General features: G+C 38.3%; 1 protein-coding gene across 3 annotated transcripts in view; it reads left to right on the plus strand.

Moving 5' to 3' along the window:
• nicn1 (nicolin 1) overlaps window positions 1–26877 on the plus strand; it is a 101442-nt gene that overhangs the window by 34257 nt on the left and 40308 nt on the right. For all 3 annotated transcript variants that reach the window (XM_076267923.1, XM_076267924.1, XM_076267922.1), the window contains exons 3-5: window positions 7506–7694; window positions 22934–23047; window positions 23165–23233. In XM_076267923.1, coding sequence (XP_076124038.1) covers window positions 7506–7694; window positions 22934–23047; window positions 23165–23233 — 372 coding nt within the window. The remainder of the gene's footprint in view (window positions 1–7505; window positions 7695–22933; window positions 23048–23164; window positions 23234–26877) is intronic.

Here is a 26877-nt window from a genome sequence, read left to right on the forward strand (position 1 = left end):
AGATATCTGTATGTGTCAACCCTCTCTATCGGCTGGTTGTTGACAGGCAGAGTGGGGATGATGGAGGGGGGCTTTCTGAAGTCTATTATTAGTTCTTTTGTTTTAGTGATATTGAGATCAAGGCAGTTCCGGCTGCACCAGTCTGAAAAAGTGGCCAGCTCAGACTGTAACTGATCGGATGAGTTGGTGGAGTCCATGATGACCGTGTCGTCAGAATACTTGATGTATGTAATGTCTGGGATTGTGCTTCTGCAGTCGTTGGTGTAGAGAGTGTAAAGAACTGGTGAGATGACAGCCCTGTGGAGCACCTGTAGAGATCCTTCTGGATGAGCTGAGGTGGCCGTTAACTTTCACTCTCTGGTGTCTGTCTGTCAGGAATGAGAGCACTCAGAGTATGAGGTGGGGATTGACCTCCATCTGGATAAGATGTTGTCCCATTAGATACACAGAGCACAGTGTTAAAGGCACTCGAGAAGTCTATGAACACCAGCCGTACAAATTACTTGGGCTTCTCAAGGTGGGTATAAGCTCCATGCAGCAGCGTCAGTGTGGTGTCGTCTACCCCTCTGTGACGTTTGTACGCAAACTGGAGCGGGTCAACGTACTTACTGACCTCCGCCTGTAGTTGTGTGATCATTAGCCTCTCAAAGCCTTTCATGACCAGGGATGTTAAGGCCACAGGTCGGTAGTCATTGTCGCAGGTGGGGTTACTCTTTTTAGGCACAGGGCATATGATGAATGATTTCCAGACTGAGGGGATAGAGTGTTCAGCCAGTGAGCGGTTAAAGAGGTGGCAATAGACACCAGCAAGCTGGTTACTGCAGGCCTTCAGCAGGCGGCCACAGATCTGGTCTGGCCCTGGTGCTTTATTTGGCCTCGTCCTTCTCAACACCACCTCAACCTCCGCCTGCTGCAGCTCCCGATTTACATAGCCCGGCATCCTAGCAGTGAGCTCCTTTGTCAGTTTCTCCCTCTCCTGCGAGTACTCCAATTTCTCAAACCTGCATTAAGACTGATTAAGGTTCTCTGCCATGTAGGCCTGCACGATTCGGGGAAAAATATGAATCACGATTTTTTAGCCTAGAATTGATATCACGATTCTCTGCCACGATTTTTTCCCCCTCTAAGTGTAATATTTATTGCACACATGAACCATGACAAAACAAAACAATTTGGCAGTACCAAACATAGATTTTGGCACCTATAGCACATTGTGCATCATCACCTGTAAACATAGAGGCTTCAATGAATAAAGAAAATACTGGCCATTTAAGTACAGTAGGCTACCAAAAATAGTACATATCACATTGAACTAAATGGTCCTGATCCAGGCTCTATTTGAACTCCTTGAACATGTCTTTACATAACTAAAACATGTCAATCAACATACTGCAGCTACAGCTTCAATCTGTAGAGAAATGGAGCTTGTCAATTGTCAATTTAAGTACAGTATCAAAAACAGAATGATTTCTTAGCACACTCTTGAACTGCTTGCCCTTTAGAGAATTAACATTCACCTGGCCATTCAGTTCGGTTTGAGTGGTTGGCTGATTCTTGTCACTAGTACCCAATGTTTTTTGCAGTAGTCTACTCTAGGCCACTACTGGTTCATTAATCAAACTGGTGCTTTCTCTACGTCCTTTGCCAATTAAGTTACGTAGTTCGGTAGAGAGACGTTTGAATAAATTAGCGCTTGCGATTGACAACGTTGTGATAAGTAGGCTATACAATTTTGAACAAAATTGTCTAGGCTACACCGCGACAGTAGTCTGCATGAAAAGTCCTTGCACAAGCGGTGCAGGCTGAAGCGATTTGAGGGAGAGCAGTGCAGGGAGAGAATGCGTGCTCTCTCTACAATGAAAGAATGCATCTAGGCTAATCTATATTTTAAATAAGCAATCACTGCGTGCTGCTATGGAAGAAATAAGTCAATGTTTTAGAGATATTGTAGTTCGTAACGTAGGAATGGACGAGTTATTCAGCCTAACTGTAATAATTAGGCTACTGAAATTTGAATTATAATGCGTTACCTTACTTCGTGCATAACTTTATAATTCGTTACCCCCATCACTGCTAGTAGGCTACCTGGGTATTTTTTACAGTCTGGTTTTAAATCACCATCAATTTGGTTTATTTCCTGTCGCACTAGTTCGACGACGCTGCAGCCTCCAAGGCTTTCAAACTACCATACTCGCTCCACTAGTGAAACACGTGACTAAAAGGCGCTTTGTCATTGGCTGAGGGTGAAGCCCTGGACTTTGTGAGAGAAGGGAGAGCATTGCAGCGCTTGGGAGCGCTTTAAAACTCACAGAAAAAATGTAGTAGCGTTTGTGATTCAGTCGGCCCGTAAAATTAAATGAGAATCGAAGTCATATATAAATGAAATCGCGCACAGGGGTGAATCGAGATCTCGATTTTATAACGATTTATCGTGCAGGAATACTGCCATGTCAATGCAGTCTTTTTTCCCCGGTGGTGTGTAGAGCTGAGTTGTTGTTGGGGAGGCCAGCTAGGGTTTTGACTCCTTGCCATGCATCTCTTGGCTTACCCTTCAGGAAGAGTTTCTCAACTCTCTCCTTATATTCCCTCTTTGCTGTTTTTAATTGTTTATTCAGTTTATTTTGAATGAGTTTGGACTCAATTTTATTTCCAGAGAAGAATGCAATTTTCTTTTCATTCAGGGTTGATTTCAGGGCTTTTGTTATCCAAGGCTTGTTGTTAGAAAATACCTTAACAGTCTTAGTAGGGACAATCATCGCCTCACAGAAAGTTATGTAGTCGGTTACCACATCTGCAGCCTCCTCTAGGCTCTTCCCCTACGTTAGCACCTCCCAGTTAGTGCACTCGAAGCAGGCCTGAAGAGTCTCAATTGCAGCATCATCCCACTTTTTCACCTGTTTCTTAAGAACACCCTCCCTTTGCAGCTTTGTGCGATAAGCGGGGATGAGATGGACAACGTTATGGTCCGCAGTACTGAGAGGAGGTTTTTTACATGCCTTGTATGCATTCTTTACATTACCATAACAGAGGTTGATTGTTTTATCGCCTCTGGTAGTACATTTAACATATTGGTAGGTGGGAAGTATTTTATTCAGTCTACAGGCATTAAAGTCCCCAAGGATAAGAACAGGTGAGTCAGGGGATGCGCATTCAATTTTGTGGACACACGCAGCTATGGTCTCAGATGCGCGTGTGACATTGCCTGAGGGCGGGATGTAAACAAGCAGGGATAACTGACTAAACTCACGGGGTAAATATTTCGGTCTAAATGACACGGCAAGCAGCTCCAAGTCAGGTGCGCAGCAAGAGTCCTTCACAACAGCAATTCTGCTCCATTCCTGATTCACATAGACACACAGCTCACCACCGTGACTTTTCAGGCTACTCACAGTGTTCCGATCCAGTCTGAGCGGAGATCCGAATCCGTCCATAGAGAGCTCTGAGTTGTTGCGATGTTATTATCCAACCAGGTTTCGGTGAGGCAGATCAGGTTCGCCTGACTGTACGCCCATTGGCAAGTTATGTTCGCATGTAGTTCATCTAACTTATTCTGTAATGAGCAAACATTGGCAAGTACGATGGAGGGGATCCGTGGACATTTCGATGTGCCGGTGAGTCTTTTCAGCCTCTGCCGAACTCCTCCTCTCCTTCCCCGCTTCCTTCTCGAAGTATCTCACCGGCAATCGTGGTTGAGGCTATATCGTCTCAGTTCTCCCCAGTTTTCCAGATTCGGGGCTGAATAATCCATATTCCATAGTAGCAGCAGATCATCTCGGGAGCACTGCAGAATTCCAATTCCGAGTCCCCCACAAGCCGCGAGTGATCTGGCTATCCAAAGTAGCAGCAGTAACAGTAGTAGACACTTCCTCATCTTGAATTTTGTAAAGTTCAGGCACGCTGGAAACTCTTTGATCAAACCAGTAATCCAAGTAGGCATGCGATGTACCATTCAATCACTTCAGCCAACTAGACACGGGAGTAAAACTTAAACAAACAAACAAAACGCACGACAGGACGCACGACAAGACGCACGCCATCTTACAGCGCCATCTTAAGAAACCTGAAGAAGGGGGGGGGGGGGCAGTGAGAGAGAAAGTGAGTGAAAGTGATTCACTGTTTTGTGAATGTCAACAGCACATCATTATTCAGGCATGAAAACTCCTCACCTTTCGGCAAAATTCGCCGTTTTGAACAAGAGCCCAATTAACTTAAAAAAATTAAAAACTCTGATTCAGCAACGATTATGTGAATGCAGCCCCTATGCATTTAGCCTATTAAACAGTGGAAGCTATTTTTTGCCACGGATGCAACGCGAACAGAACGCTTGTGCTGGAATAGCCTCCCTGTCTGTGTGACTACAGATATATGCGTCTGAAATGTCAGCTGGAATGTGAGCCCGGCGAGGAGAGATGCTTATTGATGTCACAGGTGGGCTAGTTGAAACGTTCAACTTCTGCCAGAAAAAGAAGTTGAGATTGGTGTAACAACGTAGCATAGGCTGTTATCGATAAGTTAGCGATATTGGACAGAAATATAGACATACTGAGTTCATTTGATGAAGAATAGGCTATACGTGCAGTTTGAGCCATCTAGATCGACAAAAGGTGAAGCAAATAGGCATACTTTATCAGTATAGCAAAGGCCAATGTGAATAACTAAATAGTTTAATTAAATATTCCTAAACTGGGCTTTTGCGTTTTGTCGAGTTCAGTGACAAAAGCAGTGTTTGCCATGGTAATGTATTTTAAGAAACGTTCACTGGCCTGATCAGTAGGCCTAGTCTGTGTCTACAGGGTTTAACATGTAATGTGAACACTGTTCACACAACTTTATTGGTTGGTTAAACACACTAGCACAATGCCACAATCTGTAAGTAGCCTAGGCTGCAGGTTAAAACATTTCAAACCAATTTTACAAATTAAAGCCTAGTCTACTCTACCCTAGTTTATTTATTACCTGGTTTGGTCCAACAAATATTCAGACTTATCTTATTCAGACTTATTCTAATAGTCTACTATGAAGTGCCCATTAGACCTGAAATCTTCAGAAATGTTTGATAACTTCAGGCACAAAGAAATAAAGAAAGAAAGAAAGAAAACTCATGTAGGAGAGGAGGGCCAGGCTGAAGCATGTTGCCAAACAGCTTCACACTTAGGCCCAAGCCAAAAAGAAGAAATAAAGGTATTTTTTTAAAAAATTAGTCATTTTCTAGTTTGTTTTCTTTATAAATCTCTGGTTTTAGGCAACTTCATACTCCATGGAAGCTATGCACTATTGGCAACAATGTCACTCGCGCTTGTTTTGCTATGAAACGGCCATTTTCCTCTTCGCGCGCCCTTCTCACCTTTTTCATCCCTGACCCGTTTTCATGCCTGATTATTGCCTATTTGTATGAAAGTCACACATTTTACATACTGTATTTCCATGTCAGATGCCCCGCGAATTCACAGCATACCATGTTCGACATTTAACTAGTGTCCAAATTTGCTGAACTTTTTTACCACGTGTCTGATTTGACTGCATCTTGTTGGTTGTGATATACACTTGCATCTACTACAGGTAGCGATGACTTCTTATGCCAAGTAACGACCATTTATGATATTTTGTAAAATAGTAGGATGTTTACATAGCTTAAACTATGTTTATTTAGTTCCCTATGCCTGTTTCATTCATCTCGTTCATCACCAGGAGGGAGGAATTAGACATTAGTCAGCCTTTTCCCACAAATTGATATAACCATTTCTCTAATGGGCTACATACTCTAATGAGGCAACACTAACAAATAACACTCGTTTACTATTTTCAACCGTGGAGAAGTTAAATCCCCTCTCACAATTAGCGACTGAGCGCCTCCGTAGCACTATGGAGACGTCGTTGCTCTGCTGAGCTCATGAGGAATTTAGGGGCAGCCGTGGCCTACTGGTTATCACTTTAACCAGAGGGTTGCCGGTTCGAACCCCGACCAGTAGGAAGAAAAAGATAAATAACGATGCGAATATTGTTGTCAAAACCTCAACCCAGATTCGAACTCTTGGACAGGTACTGTTAATTGCTACGCACCGGCGGCTGTCATCAGCCGGCCTCAACACACTGCGCCACAGAATTGACAGCGTGTATGGGTGAAAAGGGGGTGAATAACAATAGAGTACACAACTGTCTCACCAGCACATTTACGTTATGTTTATGTTAAACGTAATTCAAAGCAGTCGTTAATTTACAAGCCGATATGAACCAATGAATTAACTTCATGACCCTGAATAAAGAAAAACAAATGATTTCACGGATTAAACTAAGGGTAGTCCATCATTAAGTCTCTGTTATGTGCAGGTGTGCCCGTTCACATGCTACTAAATGTCACTGACCACCTTAGTCCAGACTACTGAAGTTAGGACACTATCATGGTCCAAACTTACAAAGTACTATGTAAGTATGACAGTTTTGGGAAACAGTCGTAACTTACATGTTGGTTAGTTGAGCGATGCAGTAAAAAGCTAACCTCCATAGTTGTACGGGAAACGCACTCCAGATCGGTAAAGTTACCTCTGCACTTAATAATAATGAATTTACTTGTAGTATCTTCATAGACCTATCCAAAGCTTTTGATGCTGTTAACCATTATATTTTATTGGAGAAGTTGCATAAATATGGGTTTAATGATCTTGCACTCAAATGGTTCAGAAGTTATATTTTTGACAGAAAACAGTATGTTTGGGTACAGAGTTGGAACTCACAGAGCAAGACTACTATGTTGGGTCCCACAGGGATCCATTCTTGGACCATTATTATTTGTCATCTATATTAATGACCTGCCAAATGGCTCAAATGTTCTTCAATTATGTTTGCAGATGACACAACCTTAATTCTCTCTCACTTAAATTTCAAATCACTGATAAAAGAAGCTAATGATGGTCTAGCTGCCTATGGTACATGGTTTAGATTAAACCATGACCTAAAATGTCTATTCCATGTGTGTATTTAGATAGATCGATAGATAGATAGATACTTTATTGATCCCCAAGGGGAAATTCAAGATTTTTGACAGCTGATCATTTAATGTCACTTCCAATTATTACATTTTTTACTTATTTGCCTTAATGTCGTCTAGTGATTGGCCCTTAGTATGCACTGTTAGCCATTTGGGCTGCCGGCGACCCGGGTTCGATTCTCGCCCCGTGGTCCTTTCCGGATCCCACCCCGACTCTCTCTCCCACTCACTTCCTGTCATTCTCCACTGTCCTATCAAAATTAAAGGCATAAAAAGCCCCAAAAAATATAAAAAAAATAAAATAAAAAAAAAAGCCATTTGGGCTGTAAGGGCTAAAGCCGGTCAAACTTGGTACTCCTTTGATCAACGTAATCTAGCTCTCGAGGGAGTGTTCATCGTGGTGAAAAAGATCCTGGGTTCAATTTACTATGCAATTACACTTTATAATGAGAAGGTATTACTTTTTGCTTTAAATTCACATAATAGTTAAACCCCTATATGTCATTGTTTGGTACTGCAGGTTCAGGAAATTTCATTTAAGAATTACTACTCAGCCTTCCTGTCAGTGCGTTTGCTAAGAAGAGAGGAAGGAAATCACGAGGGTGCAGCCTCTGCGAAGTGGGTCACTTGTCTAAGAAACTTCCCACTCATGGCCAACCCTCACACTGAAGCAGGATCACAGGACTACTTCTCAGTCTTCAGACAGCAGGTCAGTGGCACCTTTTTCCCCTTCCCCTTTGTCCTCACTTACAGTGGGGAGAATAAGTATTTGAACCCATGCTAAAGTTGACTAAAAAGAGGAATATAAAATCATGTTAGAAATTGATCTTAATACCTTAATTAAAAAAATGAGTAAAAATCCAACATTTAAGGACACCAATTTTCTTAGTGAATGAAGAATGTATCGTAACTAAATAAATGTTCTTCCTTAAAATACAGGGGTAATAAGTATTTGACCCCTATGTTAAATTCCCATAGAGGCAGGCAGATTTTTTATTTTTAAAGGCCACTTATTTCATGGATCCAGGATACTACGCATCCTGATAAAGTTCCCTTGGCCTTTGGAATTAAAATAGCCCCACATCATCACATACCCTTCACCATACCTAGATATTGGCATGGTGTTTTTTTTTTTCAGTTAGCCTATTAGCTGGTTTGATGCTCATTGAGTTCAATGCAAATCGAACTAGCTGAATGTACTGTAGGTTGGATATTTCAATGAGCATTTAGTAGGTTGGATATTTCCTCATTTTTTCACTTAAGGCATCTAGAGTGCCTTGACATTTAAAATGAGACATTGAGAACTTTGAAAAAGCACTGGTAGTTTATTTACAAGACGATTTATACAGACAGTACCTTTATACAGACAGAAGTTTACCGTTCGCCGCCATCTTGAATTTAGTCATGATAAGTCGAGCGACGAGTACGAATGAACAGGTATGATAAGGGACCAGATTCCAAAAATAATTCAGTAGAAATGCACTGGAAGCAACCGTGTTCGTGCTGATCATTTTGCTATGTTCGTGCTGATCATTTTGCATCTTTAAAATATCTATCTATCTATATATATACACACACACACCGTATTTTCCAGACTATAAGTCACACTTTTTTCATGGTATGGCTGGTCCTGTGACTTATAGTCAGGTGTGACTTATATATCAAAATATATATAATTTAACATGTTTTTTAATGTTAATTCACACTGACTGACATGAACCAAGGAGTAAACATTACTGTCTACAGCCGCGAGGGAGCGCTCAAGGCTTGTGACAACTATATGCTGCTCCTCTACCCCTGAAAAAATTAAATGAAATATGCTTACCGGTAACTTGCTTGTTACCGGTCACAGTTATTGAAAAAAAGTGTAGAACTGATCTACATCCATGTTGCAGCCATATCTTTGATTGTTATGTTCTGAATTCATTGTGAGATGCACTTTAAATTAGTCCCTTGTTTCTATAATTTAGTGCAGTAGTGCACACGCTGTGACATGCCTGTTGACTGCACAACAGATGGGCCTAAGCCTCTATCTACTGTAGCCATATTCAGGTGAATTAAACATGCTGGCATGACATGAGAGATATATGTGTTCCTTCACAAAAGAAATACAGAATAGTAATGGATTGAAATAGACCAGGCATAATAATAATAATATTTATGGTAACGCTTTAGAATAACATGTGCTTATTAGGTATTAACAGTGCATAATAAGCAGTTAACAATTCATTACTAACAGTTAGTTAACTGTTGTTATCCTTTAATAACATTAACTAACTGTTAACATGCAGCTTGTAAGTGTTAATAAGCAGCCTTTTAAGTTACTTACAAGCATATTTGTTAACAGTTGTAAGTGTTAACAAGCAGCTTGTTAATGCTTGTTAATGGTGTATAAGACAAAGAGGTGGATAACTAATATGCTTATAAGACCTTTCTTACCTATTTGTAGTACATTTTGCAGCCCCCCAATCTAAAGCGAGGACCATGTAGCCTATAGTTCCACAAGCCCAACCTCCTATCTCTCTATATACTGTATAGAATCAACATAAACAATTTCATCAGCTGTATAAGAAAAGTAGTGTAGCTCAAGAAGTAGCGATGCACTCTCTGATGCAGGAGACCGGGGTTCGATTCCTGCTCACTAGGGCTGGGACAACGCGTCGACGTAATCAATTACGTCGACGCAAAAAATACGTCGACGCAAAATATGCGCGTCAATTTGTCAGACCCAAAACGCTCGCTGCCAAATATTTTGAATTTTACACCTTCAGTGTTTCCCATACGTTGACTAATCTGTGGTGGGGCGCCACAAAACCGTCCGTCACACATTGATGTTCTATGTTGTACTATTTAAATTAATTAAAGATAAGATAAAATCCTTTGAGCTGCACTTTTTACGCACGCAGCCTTTCCCTGCCCCGCCCGCTCTCTCTCGTAACGAGCCCGCTGCCCCTCCTCTGCATGTGCATTTAACACAAAATATTCACGATTGTTGAAGGATTGTTGTTGCCACATAGAAGCATTGCATAGAACACGGCTGGCTAAATTGCTATTAAATCTGCTTAGCATCATGACCATGCTGTGCAAATTTGTTCAAAACTGCTGCAGTCAAGTTAACTCTGCTAAGGTCTATCGCAACAGTACATTGAGGAGACTAAACTTAGTTAAGTTATGCAATCAAGCAGTATCTCAAAGCTAACGTTAGAATACTGTTTGGATGTTGAGTTTAGCATGCTTACTTACAGCTGCTTGCCAATTTCGTTACTCAGGGCTCATTTTATTGACTCTGAATGTTTGCAAAATCCCGATGTAAATGGAAAAGTGTTTTCCAAGACTCAAAAGTGCTTGTCCCAAGGAGAAGTACAAACTGTTATTTGAATTAACTACGTTAGTTCTTGAAGTATCTATCTATCTATCTATCTACGTTATGAATTGCATCCATACATCAGCTGCGTTTAAACTGCGTTAGTGTTATAATTGCAAGGGAACGAACGTCTTAAAGTGACAGGCACTCAATTAGACCTATACACTACTGAACTTTATTGAATGCTACCTCTGACTAAGAATGCATTACTTTGCACTTGTATAGTCTTTTATTTTGGAATTTTAAGAGCAATAAATATGGAGGGGGATAGCTGTCAAAATATTCGTGTCCATAGATTTGATACACGTGCGTATTTGTCTGTAGTTGTGCATAAAATAAATATTTGTGAATTCTCGAATGAGTCCAGTCGTGCATAAAATATATTGTGTGTATTTTATCCATCAGAATACGGATGGAAAAAAAATATGAATTCAAAAATTACAAGTACAAAATCAAACTTTACAGTTGGCTTTCTTTGGTATGAGTACGACTTCGCACAAGTGACTCAACTGTCAAAATACGTCATCGCCGCATTCACAGGCATTACTTGTTGAGAAAAGAAACCAGAGATCAAGAGATCAAGACTGCGCATGCGCTGAGACGAATCCGGCAGGGGCAGTGCCATTACTGCGGGTTAGGCACGTCGGCGCTAACGTTTGTGATAGCTGATAGCTACCTGTGGAGTTGAACAAATCGTCTTTTTCCCCCTTCGTTTATTGTCTTACGATGTCGGGAAGAACCTGTTGTGTGTTCGGCTGTTACAACAGCAGTGGGAAAATACAGATATGGAACAAAAATATATAAGTTCCCCCGCCGTTATTGCTAACATGCTAACATGCTAGTATGCTAAACTATGCTAACCATGCTAACTAGTTACAGTGGGTAGGAGTCATAGTTGATGACAAGTAACAGTTACAATGGCTGAACAGTTAAAAAGTTCAGTAGTTTAAAGGGTTAAATTGTTTAACAGTGAAATATTGTAGTGAGGACTTTTATTTTGAAACAGTTTTTGGCAGAGGAAGCAGTTGAACAGGATGTGTAGTCTTAATAGGGCCAGTTTGTATGCTTAAAGCCTGAGACTGGCAGTTGAAACAGGTGGCCGAAACACCTGCCACAGGATTCTAATTGCTGTGATGTCATAAAGGGCAATGTTAAGTCAATGGGGAAATTTTGATAGTTTTTAATTAATAGTTTAAAAAGTATAAAAGTTACAAAGATAAAAAATACATAGCACTCTTGTCCTAAGTAAGACCTACGTAACAAAGTTTGAATGAAGTTTCTACGTTAAACGGTTGAAGCTGCATTAAACGCGTTAGAAGAAGAATAAGAAGAACTAGAAAAGCATTTCCTGAAGGAAATACAGTGCATGAAAATGCAAAAATATGATGAGTTCATATGGTTAAATTATTTGCTTGGTAGATAAGGTTTACTATAGTTGGAATGACTGAACAGTTAAATAGGTTGATAATTGAAATGGTTAAATTATTTAGGCAGATAGTTGACGATAACTAACAGTTGGAATGGCTCCAATGTTTGCTAGTAGTTATGCTAACTATGTTAAAGATAATAATGGTAACCAAGTAACTATGCTAACTAGCATGCTAACAATAATAAAATGTTAACTTTGCTAACCATATGACTTAGCTAACCTAGCTAATAATTTTTATTAGTTATGATAACTATGCTAATTAGCATGCTAACATGCTAATTATATTAACCATGTGACTTAGCTAACTTCGCTAATCATTTTTAATAGTAATGCTAACTAACATGCTAACATGCTAGCATGCTAACTATGCTAACCATGTGACTTAGCTAATCATTTTTAGCAATTTTGCTAAAAAATGCTAACTAGCATGCTAACATGCTAGCATGCTAACTATGCTAACCATGTGACTTAGCTAACTTAGCTAATCATTTTGAGCAGTTTTATAAAAAATGCTAACTAGCATGCTAATATGTTAGCATGCTAACTATGCTAACCATGTGACTTAGCTAACTTAGCTAATCATTTTTAGCAGTTTTGCAAAAAATGCTAACTAGCATGTTAACATGCTAGCATGCTAACTATGCTAACCATGTGACTTAGCTAACTTAGCTAATCATTTTGAGCAGTTTTATAAAAAATGCTAACTAGCATGCTAACATGCTAGCATGCTAACTATGCTAACCATGTGACTTAGCTAACTTAGCTAATCATTTTTAGCAGTTTTGCAAAAAATGCTAACTAGCATGCTAACATGCTAACTATGCTAACCATGCTAACTAGCTACAGTGGGTAGGAGTCATAGTTGATGACAAGTAACAGTTACAATGGCTGAACAGTTAAAAAGTTCAGTAGTTTAAAGGGTTAAATTGTTGAACAGTGAAATATTGTATTGAGGACTTTTATTTTGAAACAGTTTTTGGCGGAGGAAGCAGTTGAACAGGATGTGTAGTCTTAATAGGGCCAGTTTGTATGCTTAAAGCCTGAGAATGGCAGTTGGGCCAGCTGGCCTGGCCACCTGCCACAAGATTCTAATTGCGATGATGTCATAAAGGGCAATGTTAAGTCAATGGGGATTTTTTAAAAGTTAATAATTAATAGTTTAAAAAGTATAAAAGTTGCAAAGTTGAAAAATACATAGCCCCTATGACACAAGTAAGACCTACGTAACAAAGTTTGAATGAAGTTTCTACGTTAAACGGTTGAAGCTGCATTAAACGCGTTAGAAGAAGAAGTATAACTAGAAAAGCATTTCCTGAAGGAAATACAGTGCATGAAAATGCAAAAAATATGATGTAAAATATCATACAGAGTAAAAACAAACTATATTGGTTGCTAGGTAGATAAGGTTTAATATAGTTAGAGTGACTGAACAGTTAAATAGGTGGATAGTTTATATGGTTAAATGATTTGCTTGGTAGATAAGGTTTAATATAGTTGGAATGATTGAACGGTTAAATAGGTGGATAATACTTAACTTTAGTAGTTATGCCAATTAGCATGTTAGCAATGCTAACATGTTAACTATGATAGCCATGTGACTTAGCTAACTTAACTAATCGTTTTTAGCAGTTTTGCTAAAAATGCTAACTAGCATGCTAACATGTTAGCATGCTAACTATGCTAACCATATGACTTAGCTAACTTAGCTAATTATTTTTAGCAGTTTTACAAAAAATGCTAACTAGCATGCTAACATGCTAGCATGCTAACTATGCTAACCATGTGACTTAGCTAACTTAGCTAATCATTTTTAGCAGTTTTGCTAAAAATGCTAACTAGCATGCTAACATTTTAGCATGCTAACTATGCTAACCATGTGACTTAGCTAACTTAGCTAATCATTTTTAGCAGTTTTATAAAAAATGCTAACTAGCATGCTAACATGCTAGCATGCTAACTATGCTAACCATGTGACTTAGCTAACTTAACTAATCATTTTTAGCAGTTTTGCTAAAAATGCTAACTAGCATGCTAACATGCTAGCATGCTAACTATGCTAACCAAGTTACTTAGCTAACTTAGCTAACTAGCTACAGTGGGTAGGAGTCATAGTTGATGACAAGTAACAGTTACAATGGCTGAACAGTTAAAAAGTTCAGTAGTTTAAAGGGTTAAATTGTTGAACAGTGAAATATTATAGTGAGGACTTTTATTTTGAAACAGTTTTTGGCAGAGGAAGCAGTTGAACAGGATGTGTAGTCTTAATAGGGCCAGTTTGTATGCTTAAAGCCTGAGAATGGCAGTTGGGCCAGCTGGCCTGGCCACCTGCCACAAGATTCTAATTGCGATGATGTCATAAAGGGCAATGTTAAGTCAATGGGGATTTTTTAAAAGTTAATAATTAATAGTTTAAAAAGTATAAAAGTTACAAAGTTGAAAAATACATAGCCCCTATGACACAAGTAAGACCTACGTAACAAAGTTTGAATGAAGTTTCTACGTTAAACGGTTGAAGCTGCATTAAACGCGTTAGAAGAAGAAGTATAATAAGAACTAGAAAAGCATTTCCTGAAGGAAATACAGTGTATGAAAATGCAAAAAATATATACTATATAAACTATATTGGTTGCTAGGTAGATGAGGTTTAATATAGTTGGAATGACTGAACAGTTAAATAGGTGGATAGTTTATACAGTTAAATGATTTGCTTGGTAGATAAGGTTTAATATAGTTGGAATGATTGAACGGTTAAATAGGTGGATAATACTTAACTTAGTTAACTTAGCTAATGTTTTCATTTTTAGTAGTTATGCTAACTAGCATGTTAGCAATGCTAGCATGTTAACTATGCTAACCATGTGACTTAGCTAACTTAGCTAATCATTTTTAGCAGTTTTGTAAAAAATGCTAACTAGCATGCTAACATGCTAGCATGCTAACTATGCTAACCATGTGACTTAGCTAACTGAGCTAATCATTTTTAGCAGTTTTGTAAAAAATGCTGACTAGCATGCTAACATGCTAGCATGCTAACTATGCTAACCATGTGACTTAGCTAACTGAGCTAATCATTTTTAGCAGTTTTGTAAAAAATGCTAACTAGCATGCTAACATGCTAGCATGCTAACTATGCTAACCATGTGACTTAGCTAACTTAGCTAATCATTTTTAGCAGTTTTGCTAAAAATGCTAACTAGCATGTTAACATGCTAGCATGCTAACTATGCTTACCATGTGACTTAGCTAACTTAGCTAATCATTTTAGCAGTTTTGCTAAAAATGCTAACTAGCATGCTAACATGCTAGCATGCTAACTATGCTAACCAAGTTACTTAGCTAACTTAGCTAACTAGCTACAGTGGGTAGGAGTCATAGTTGATGACAAGTAACAGTTACAATGGCTGAACAGTTAAAAAGTTCAGTAGTTTAAAGGGTTAAATTGTTTAACAGTGAAATATTGTAGTGAGGACTTTTATTTTGAAACAGTTTTTGGCAGAGGAAGCAGTTGAACAGGATGTGTAGTCTTAATAGGGCCAGTTTGTATGCTTAAAGCCTGAGAATGGCAGTTGGGCCAGCTGGCCTGAACACCTGCCATAAGATTCTAATTGCTGTGATGTCATAAAGGGCAATGTTAAGTCAATGGGAAAATTTTGATAGTTTTTAATTAATAGTTTAAAAAGTATAAAAGTTACAAAGTTGAAAAATACAAAGCCCACATGTCCTAATTAAGACCTACGCGTCAATGTTTGAATGAAGTTTCTACGTTAAACGGTTGAAGCTGCATTAACTGCGTTAGAAGAAGAGGAATAATAAGAATAAGAAGAAGCCTAGGAAGAACAGTACAGTGCATTTTCATGCACTGTAACTAGAAAAGCATTTCCTGAAGGAAATATAGTGCATGAAAATGCAAAAATATGATGAGTTCATATGGTTAAATTATTTGCTTGGTAGATAAGGTTTAATATAGTTGGAATGACTGAACAGTTAAATAGGTTAATAATTGAAATGGTTAAATTATTTAGGCAGATAGTTGACGATAACTAACAGTTAGAATGGCTCCAATGTTTGCTAGTAGTTATGCTAACTATGTTAATAAAGATAATAATGTTAACCAAGTTACTATGCTAACTAGCATGCTAACAATGTTAAAATGTTAACTATGCTAACCATATGACTTAGCTAACCTAGCTAATCATTTTTATTAGTTATGATAACTATGCTAATTAGCATGCTAACATGTTAATTATATTAACCATGTGACTTAGCTAACTTCGCTAATCATTTTTAGTAGTTTTGTAAAAAATGCTAACTAGCATGCTAGCATGCTAACTATGCTAACCATGTGACTTAGCTAACTTAGCTAATCATTTTTAGCAGTTTTATAAAAAATGCTAACTAGCATGCTAACATGTTAGCATGCTAACTATGCTAACCATGTGACTTAGCTAACTTAGCTAATCATTTTTAGCAGTTTTATAAAAAATGCTAACTAGCATGCTAACATGTTAGCATGCTAACTATGCTAACCATGTGACTTAGCTAACTTAGCTAATCATTTTTAGCAGTTTTGCAAAAAATGCTAACTAGCATGTTAACATGCTAGCATGCTAACTATGTTAACCATGTGACTTAGCTAACTTAGCTAATCATTTTTAGCAGTTTTGCTAAAAATGCTAACTAGCATGCTAACATGCTAGCATGCTAACATGCTAACTATGCTAACCATGCTAACTAGCTACAGTGGGTAGGAGTCATAGTTGATGACAAGTAACAGTTACAATGGCTGAACAGTTAAAAAGTTCAGTAGTTTTAAGGGTTAAATTGTTTAACAGTGAAATATTGTAGTGAGGACTTTTATTTTGAAACAGTTTTTGGCAGAGGAAGCAGTTGAACAGGATGTGTAGTCTTAATAGGGCCAGTTTGTATGCTTAAAGCCTGAAACTGGCAGTTGATCCAGGTGGCCCGAACACCTGCCATAGGATTCTAATTGCTTAACGGCTGTATTGTGATGTCATAATCATAATGTTAAGTCAATGGGGAAATTTTGATTAGTTTTTAATTAATAGTTTAAAAAGTATAAAAGTTACAAAGATGAAAAATACATAGCACCCATGTCATAAGTAAGACCTACGCAACGCAGTTTGAATGAAGTTTCTACGTTAAACGGTTGAAGCTGTATTAAGCGCGTTAGAAGAAGAAGAAGAATAAGAACTAGAAAAGCATTTCCTGAAGGAAATACAGTGCATGAAAATGCAAAAATATGATGAGTTCATATGGTTAAATTATTTGCTTGGTAGATAAGGTTTACTATAGTTGGAATGACTGAACAGTTAAATAGGTTGATAATTGAAATGGTTAAATTATTTAGGCAGATAGTTGACGATAACTAACAGTTGGAATGGCTCCAATGTTTGCTAGTAGTTATGCTAACTATGTTAAAGATAATAATGGTAACCAAGTAACTATGCTAACTAGCATGCTAACAATATTAAAATGTTAACTATGCTAACCATATGACTTAGCTAACCTAGCTAATAATTTTTATTAGTTATGATAACTATGCTAATTAACATGCTAACATGCTAATTATGTTAACCATGTGACTTAGCTAACTTCGCTTATCATTTTTAATAGTAATGCTAACTAGCATGCTAACATGCTAGCATGCTAACATGCTAACCATGTGACTTAGCTAACTTAGCTAATCATTTTTAGCAGTTTTGCTAAAAAATGCTAACTAGCATGCTAACATGCTAGCATGCTAACTATGCTAACCATATGACTTAGCTAACTTAGCTAATCATTTTTAGCAGTTTTGCAAAAAATGCTAACTAGCATGCTAACATGTTAGCATGCTAACTATGCTAACCATGTGACTTAGCTAACTTAGCTAATCATTTTTAGCAGTTTTGCAAAAAATGCTAACTAGCATGCTAACATGTTAGCATGCTAACATGTTAGCATGCTAACTATGCTAACCATGTGACTTAGCTAACTTAGCTAATCGTTTTTAACAGTTTTGCTAAAAATGCTAACTAGCATGATAACTAGCATGCTAACATGCTAGCATGCTAACTATGCTAACCAAGTTACTTAGCTATCTTAGCTAACTAGCTACAGTGGGTAGGAGTCATAGTTGATGACAAGTAACAGTTACAATGGCTGAACAGTTAAAAAGTTCAGTAGTTTAAAGGGTTAAATTGTTTAACAGTGAAATATTGTAGTGAGGACTTTTATTTTGAAACAGTTTTTGGCAGAGGAAGCAGTTGGACAGGATGTGTAGTCTTAATAGGGCCAGTTTGTATGCTTAAAGCCTGAGACTGGCAGTTGATCCAGGTGGCCCGAACACCTGCCATAGGATTCTAATTGCTTAACGGCTCTATTGTGATGTCATCAGCCCATGTTAAGTCTATGGGGAAATTTTGAGTAGTTTTTAATTAATAGTTTAAAAAGTATAAAAGTTACAAAGCTGAAAAATACATAGCACCCATGTCCTAAGTAAGACCTACGTAACATAGTTTGAATGAAGTTTCTACGTTAAACGGTTGAAGCTGCATTAAGTGCGTTAGAAGAAGAATAAGAACTAGAAAAGCATTTCCTGAAGGAAATACAGTGCATGAAAATGCAAAAATATGATGAGTTCATATGGTTAAATTATTTGCTTGGTAGATAAGGTTTACTATAGTTGGAATGACTGAACAGTTAAATAGGTTGATAATTGAAATGGTTAAATTATTTAGGCAGATAGTTGACGATAACTAACAGTTGGAATGGCTCCAATGTTTGCTAGTAGTTATGCTAACTATGTTAAAGATAATAATGGTAACCAAGTAACTATGCTAACTAGCATGCTAACAATATTAAAATGTTAACTATGCTAACCATATGACTTAGCTAACCTAGCTAATAATTTTTATTAGTTATGATAACTATGCTAATTAACATGCTAACATGCTAATTATGTTAACCATGTGACTTAGCTAACTTCGCTTATCATTTTTAACAGTAATGCTAACTAGCATGCTAACATGCTAGCATGCTAACATGCTAACCATGTGACTTAGCTAACTTAGCTAATCATTTTTAGCAGTTTTGCTAAAAAATGCTAACTAGCATGCTAACATGCTAGCATGCTAACTATGCTAACCATATGACTTAGCTAACTTAGCTAATCATTTTTAGCAGTTTTGCAAAAAATGCTAACTAGCATGCTAACATGTTAGCATGCTAACTATGCTAACCATGTGACTTAGCTAACTTAGCTAATCATTTTTAGCAGTTTTGCAAAAAATGCTAACTAGCATGCTAACATGCTAGCATGCTAACTATGCTAACCATATGACTTAGCTAACTTAGCTAATCATTTTTAGCAGTTTTGCAAAAAATGCTAATTAGCATGCTAACATGTTAGCATGCTAACTATGCTAACCATGTGACTTAGCTAACTTAGCTAATCATTTTTAGCAGTTTTGCAAAAAATGCTAACTAGCATGCTAACATGTTAGCATGCTAACTATGCTAACCATGTGACTTAGCTAACTTAGCTAATCGTTTTTAACAGTTTTGCTAAAAATGCTAACTAGCATGCTAACTAGCATGCTAACTAGCATGCTAACATGCTAACTATGCTAACCAAGTTACTTAGCTATCTTAGCTAACTAGCTACAGTGGGTAGGAGTCATAGTTGATGACAAGTAACAGTTACAATGGCTGAACAGATAAAAGTTCAGTAGTTTAAAGGGTTAAATTGTTTAACAGTGAAATATTGTAGTGAGGACTTTTATTTTGAAACAGTTTTTGGCAGAGGAAGCAGTTGAACAAGATGTGTAGTCTTAATTAGGCTTATTCGATCTACGTAATAATCAGGTAATAACGTTCGCAGCGGCCATTTTGTTTATATAGAAAATGCATAGGTGGGTCTATTTAATGCAGCTGTCAATTGACAAGCGCGACAGCACCGGTATGATCGCTGTAGGCTATTTATTTATTTGTACAAAATTTAACGTGATGGTAGGCCTATGTTGTGCAATAGGCCTAGGCTACAGTGCAGGCCGTTATAACAACAGCAATACAGGCCGTTCTAACAGCAAATAGCCCTAGATTCACCCACTGTCAGAAACATAGCCTACCTGTCAACTTTTTTCCAGGTGTCTTCCTGTTTTAATATTTTCCCGTAAAATATCCCATATTTTATTACTTTCATAACATTAGCCCCATCGGACTTGGCCGTCTCTTTACTGTTGTCCTGTACCCCCTGCCCTTGCAGCGAAAATATGTTTTTAAAGCATCGTTTTGCTTGAGAGTGATCCGAACAGTGTGGGAGAGAGCACGATTTGATGACAATCTCATTAGACCTAGCTTAGCTTCACACCTCGTTTAATTAGTGCAGCAGTTTTGTAGTCCTACGACTTCTTGCTCTCAGCAGAGGGATAGCAACAGAAAGACGAATGTTGAAATTCCCCTGTATTTTGGGTGAGTAACCCGGAAAATCTCCCTTATTTTCGTTGCTCAATGTTGACATGGTCAGAAAACGAGAAGAGAATGAGACTGAGAAGTAGTCAGCGCAGGAGAGACTTGTGGCTACATATGATAAATAGCCTAGGCTAAACTTACAGCCAACTCCTCACATCGCCATTATTATATTTGTATTATTAATACTATATTATATTGTCCTCTGTGGGCTTAAGTTAAATACGTTTTAGACAGCGCAGACAGCTGCCCCTATGCAATGCGGAGACATCAGCAGTAGCCTGATGTAGTCGCCTACCATAGATTACCTTTGGACATAATTGCATTTGCATAGCATTGCTAGGTAGGCAATGTTAGCCAACGTTTACAGTAGCCTAAAGGCTAATATATTTATTCATGATGCGCCCTTTTCAGCTTGTCTTAGTGGCACGGCAAGTGGCAAATAGTAGGAACAAACTCAGCGGAGAAAGATATCAGTAGATACTTCTGATTTGTATAGTGTTTTGTTCACTTGGATTTTGGAAATGTTACAGAGAATATGTTAGCCCTTTCTGCCAGACATGTAGTTGCATCATAGATCCTCCTGTAGAAGTTATCAGACAAAAACGATCACTGGCTAACCCACTTTAAACTACTTTAGCAAAGTCCTTGGCTGCAGGTTGTGAGCAACAGGCAAACGCAAGATACAATTGCAGTCCAATGAGATGCAACTTTATTCTCTGCGATCATGGCAATGTTAGACGATGTCGTTGGTGGAACAAATATAAGTTCGCCGACCTTGACTCAGGCGACTTGAACGCTTGTCCCCTTCAGCTGCGACGTGTGCCGATGTATGAACAAGACAGTTAGGCTAAAAATAAATATCGGGGTAATTTACAGTTGACAATAATGACGGATCTTTACTTAATGCTATTAGATATGGGTCCATACGTTTATTTACTTATATTGACGAGATGAAGCCGTTAGGCTACTGTGCTCTGCTCAGCTCAAATCTACGCGCTACAGGCGATTGTCACATAGAATATAGCCTATAGAACTGGAATGTCATATCAACAATATGGCCGCGGCGGTGTTTGCGAATAAGCCCTATAGGGCCAGTTTGTATGCTTAAAGCCTGAGACTGGCAGTTGATGCAGCTGGCCCGAACACCTGCCATAGGATTCTAATTGCTTAACGGCTCTATTGTGATGTCATCAGCCCATGTTAAGTCTATGGGGAAATTTTGAACAGTTTTTAATTAATAGTTTAAAAAGTATAAAAGTTACAAAGCTGAAAAATACAAAGCACCCATGTCCTAAGTAAGACCTACGTAACATAGTTTGAATGAAGTTTCTACGTTAAGCGGTTGAAGCTGCATTAATTGCGTTAGAAGAAGAAGAATAAGAAGCCTAGGAAGAACAGTACAGTGCATTTTCATGCACTGTAATAAGAAGCCTAGGAAGAACAGTACAGTGCATTTTCATGCACTGTAATAAGAATAAGAAGAATAAGAAGCCTAGGAAGAACAGTATAGTGCATTTTCATGCACTATAATAAAATGCCTTGGAATAACAGTACAGTGCATTTTCATGCACTGTAATAAGAAGACTTGGAAGAACAATATAGTGCATTTTCATGCACTATAATAATAAGAAGAAGAAGCCTAGGAAAAACAGTAGAGTGCATTTTCATGCACTCTAATAAGAAGAAGAAGCCTAGGAAGAACAGTAGAGTGCATTTTCATGCACTCTAATAAGAAGAAGAAGAAGAAGAAGAAGCCTAGGAAGAACAGTAGAGTGCATTTTCATGCACTCTAATAAGAAGAAGCCTAGGAAGAACAGTAGAGTGCATTTTCATGCACTCTAATAAGAAATTTTGGAAGAACAGTATAGTGCATTTTCATGCACTATAATAATAAGAAGAAGCCTAGGAAGAACAGTAGAGTGCATTTTCATGCACTCTAATAATAATAACTAAATAAATAAAAGGGCAGACTACCAAACACAAACTTGACTTAAGCTTAATGCATTATTTATTTATTTATTTATTTATTTATTTATTTATTTATTTTTCCCTTAAAGGCGCTCTAAGCAATGTTGGGTAACGTCACTTCTGTTGACGTTCAAACAAAACTGAGGGTTAGCTCGCTACTCCCTCCCTGCAATTGAAATTTTCCTAAACGCGCATATCGTCGGTTATTGGCTGGAACAGTTTGTTATGTTTTATGGTCCAGGTTGGACCAAGTTGTTTGTGTTGCCGTTGCTTGAGCCTGGGCTGTCCACAGGCAGCTAGTGGATGGTGAGGTTTTGTTGTATGTGACAAAAAATGTTTTAGCTTAGAAACTGTGTAACATCATGGGTCACAGTGATAGACCACACTATCTCTGTCTGGACACCTATTAGGTCTATCTTGTTTTCGCACTAATAATCAAGAAAAATATCTACATGCTCCTAAGAAATATAAAAGCAAATTAAACACCCATCATTGAGCAGCAATAGGATGAAATAGGATGTTCCATGCATCATCCAGTTGAAACTTCAAAAGCAGGTGCTTCACTGCTGTAGGATGGCAGAGAAAAATAAGAAAAATGACTGGAGCACACTGATTAGTCTTTACTTTGTGTAAACATAAAACAACTAACATTTTGACGCTTCTGTGTCTTTGTCAATCCTGCATTCAAACCCCATGAATTTGTTTCTTGTCACAGATGTTAGTGGAGCCAGATAATGTGTACTCAGTTCGGCTTATTCTACGACAGCCATCTTCATCCTGGCTCAACTTCAGCATTGATGAGATCAAAATTTATGACAGCACACAAGAGGTGAGAGTATATGGCATGCACACAGATTTCTGCACTGTGAGTCTACTGTGCGCTTCCTACTCAGGACCAGCATGGAGATAATTGGTCTGTTTTTTTCATTGTTTTGCTGTTTTCCAGGATGCTCAGAGAGGTGTTCCCACTTGGCTTTCATCCCTCACAAATGCTGCTGAACCTCTTCTTTTGCAAGTAAGTTCTTGTTGCTCTTTAATTTTTCTTAACCCTCATTTAGAACAGAAATAATATAATCTGTGTTTTACCAGAGGGAATATGACAGGATAGCCAGTGGCTAAGTAGACAGAAGAGGCCAGATTATTATATAAAAAAGTATTTGTTTATTTGTAGCTGTAGCCCACCCACTGCCCCATTGCTAAAATAAATAAATGAACTAAATATTTTTTTAATCGCTTGACTCCCTTATTAATCAAATTAATTACATACTCTGTGATGAATTAATCTAAATTAATCGCATGCGTCCATTTTTGCTATGAACATATTTTAAAAACAATTTTGGCAGATGAGTGAATCAATGAAGAACCAACACTATAGACTTTAAAGTTCAACGTCTCTTATTATAATTTCCCCTTTTGGCACAGTACAGTTTTGCAGTACCCTAACACCAAGGTAATGTGTGGTTTAGTAAGCAGTGTTTTCTCTGACCATTTTTCAGTTGTTTCCACAATATTACCCCCTGATGAGCTTAATTCGTTTTGATGGCTGATAGGCCTACACTACATCTCCTGCGACAGTCCCAACAGTTAGCACTATAATCAAACAATCACCGGAATTACCGGTAGGCCTATATCCCGGAGCAAATGGAAAATCTTCTGTTTTTAATATAGGCTAGCCTACCGATACGCTGCTCCAAACGACATGCAGTCTCACGATAGAACTTGTTATTGTTTTTGAAGGTATCTTTGTTATTTTATGTAGAAGCATCTGGCTGTTTTGTTTGTTTGTTTTACTTTCATTAATGGTTAAGCTCATGAAAATTGAATTTAGACTAAAAACACCATTTTAACACAGTTTTCAGAGGGACAGAAATACCAACAGAGAAAGCAGTGCCCGTCTTCTGTCTGAACATTGCCTACCTGCAATAGGCTATTTCTTCACTGCTTGACACTACCCCACATCCACGTGGAGAAATGTTGCACATTAACAATGGAGAGAACCTTTCAGAAATGATTTATTGTGCGAATGGGTTAGCAAAACCATAGCTTTTGGTGAATGGAGGTGCAGATCATCACCCTAATTCATCTGTTTGCGCAACAGCCCGTTCTCCAGCGAGAGTGAAATAAATGTTTTTAAAAGCTGTGTCATCACCCGGCTATTTGCTACGATATTTGCTACTATAGGCTTACAACAGTCTAATTTTGCGTGCCAATTATTGTTGTTGAACTGTTATTTCCATTTTTGGATTAGACTAGACGAGACTCTATGCTGTTTTCATGGACAGCAAGGATCCGCTTCATTCGTTGTTTTGAATAACGTTGTTTGTTGCTTCTACACATGTCATCTCCAGTGGTTCAGTTTTGCGCAGACGCGCACATACATTGAATGAGCGCTGACATCACTACCCCCTAATTGCATGTCTAACACTAATTAAGAAATATTTTCTTATCAGGAAAATGTTTTGTTTCTTTCAGTCCGTGATTCCATAATAGACCATTCAATTGTGACGCAAATTATCCGCGGGCAATCTCCTCGTCGAGGAAGCCCTAAGCCTGCAGATTATAGACAGAGAAAGCATGCTCTTGGAACAGAACACAGTTGCCTGTCTAGTGTAGCCATGGGTCTGTCTATAAGGAAAATGACAAGTGTCTTAATGTGCTTCGGGGGTCCAACATCACTGGATCACGAGGCCAGTGGCTACCCCACTTTTCAGAAATAAATAAATAAATAAAATGTCTAATTTTCTGACGCACCACAAAACATCTTGCCTATTCGTCTGGGGCTTTCTATAGTTTTGATACAGGCTGTATCGTGAGACAAACAGCAAGAACAGAATAGGTTGATCTATTTCACCTAAACCGCTGTCTGAACCTACATCGCGCGGATACCTAACATTTCATTCGTTGCTTAGGCCTAAATATTTTTTGTCTTATTCAAAACAATTCTTGTAGGTATCCATTACTCTGCTACCACCAGAAGTAATCGTCACTTACGCGCGCGCTCTCTATCTCCCTCTCTCCTAGAAATGCAAATTTTTGTCGGAAATAGAAGTCACACTTTTTTTCATAGTTTGGTTGGTCCTGCGATTTATAGTCAGGTGGGTATGAATAATATATATGATTTTTATATAAATATATATTTCAGATATATGAAAAATATATAATTGAATATGTTTTTAAATGTTCATTCAGATTAACGTCCGCAATCGAATATAACGTTCCTCAAATGGAGAACACATCCATGTTCTCTTGCGTTATAGGCCGTCATGCTACTGCAAAATTCCTGACGGTTCCTGATCGATAAACTTTTTTACATTAAACGTTTTCCTTTCCTGTCGATAGCGGTTGATGTAGAAGCACCTAGGCTATAATTTACCTTTCAGTGGTGACAAATCCTGCTGAGAGAGAGAGAGAGAGAGAGAGAGAGAGAGAGAGAGAGAGAGAGAGAGAGAGAGAGAGAGAGAGAGAGAGAGAGAGGCACCCGCAAAGTGGTCCTGCGCGCGTGTGTGTGTATCTGCACGGGGCTATACGTTCAATTGAAATCAGAGTTAGTACGTCCAGTCAATAGTCCCGCATTCAGGCCGCTCCATTATTAGTTTAACGTTATCAGACAGTGCTGTAAAATGTGTGCGGGAATTTCTCCAATTATGATGCGCAATACATAATGACTTATGCGCAATACCCGCAATCCTGCACTGAAATTTAGGCCCTGGTTTTAAATGCGCATTTTTTTTTCTCTCGCTCTCTCAGAGGTGGCCTGCCGAGAATATGCTTTGCTGCCAGTTTTTGCCAATATATCGTCCTAAATGCTTGATTGCATTGCATTCTCCACATTTTTAGCAAAATTGTCATGTACCACATCAGCCTTTTTGTTCAGTGAATCTTTTGTAAATTGCTTTACAATTAGCGTCGGACCCTCGCTGGCAGTCTTCTTTATCACCCGGCTCACCTCAGCTGGCAGCCATTCACTCCTTCCTCTGCATGTTCTTTTAAAACGTGCATCTTTTTCTCTCTCGTTCTTTTTCTCACTGCTGCCGGTTTGTGCCTCCATGTCGCCCAAAATGCTTGATTGCATTGCATTTTTTTCTAAATAATTATATTTCATTGCATCCACATTTTTTCTAAATAAATGTGACTTATAGTCTGGTGCGACTTATATATGTTTTTTCCTTTTCATGACACATTTTTTGACTGATGCGACTTATACTCCGGAGCGACTTATAGTCCGGAAAATACAGTACTGGCTCAAAAATGTACTTGAGTAAGAGTAGAAGTATCGTTTTGAAAAAGGAATATGGAAAGTTGCCTTCCTCGAAAAAAAAAAATACTTTTTTACTCATGTGCGTTACTTGTAACGTGTTACTACCCACCCCTGATAAATTGTCGCTAGGCTATGCTGGCGACCCAAATAAAATCCCCTTTGGGAACCAATGGCTTACAGTAGGCCTATCAATCACAATGCTGCTTGCAACGCCTCTGAATGCAGACCGCTGCCCTGTTTACCGGCAATGCTACAACAGACTTAAGCTGCCACCTCATGGCGAAAAGTTGTAATACATTTCACGAATCTGCGTGAATCACGGAAAGCGCGAATGAAGTGGCCACTTCTAAATGGGACCCACTGTACGTTTAAAAAACAAAACAAAAAAACACCCAGACCAC

This window comes from Alosa pseudoharengus, unplaced genomic scaffold (assembly GCF_046254945.1).
Source record: "Alosa pseudoharengus isolate Yale_2024_CS ecotype anadromous, Long Island Sound unplaced genomic scaffold, YU_APseudo_1.1 YU_APseudo_1.1_scf_5, whole genome shotgun sequence".
In the NCBI taxonomy this organism is placed as follows: domain Eukaryota; kingdom Metazoa; phylum Chordata; class Actinopteri; order Clupeiformes; family Clupeidae; genus Alosa; species Alosa pseudoharengus.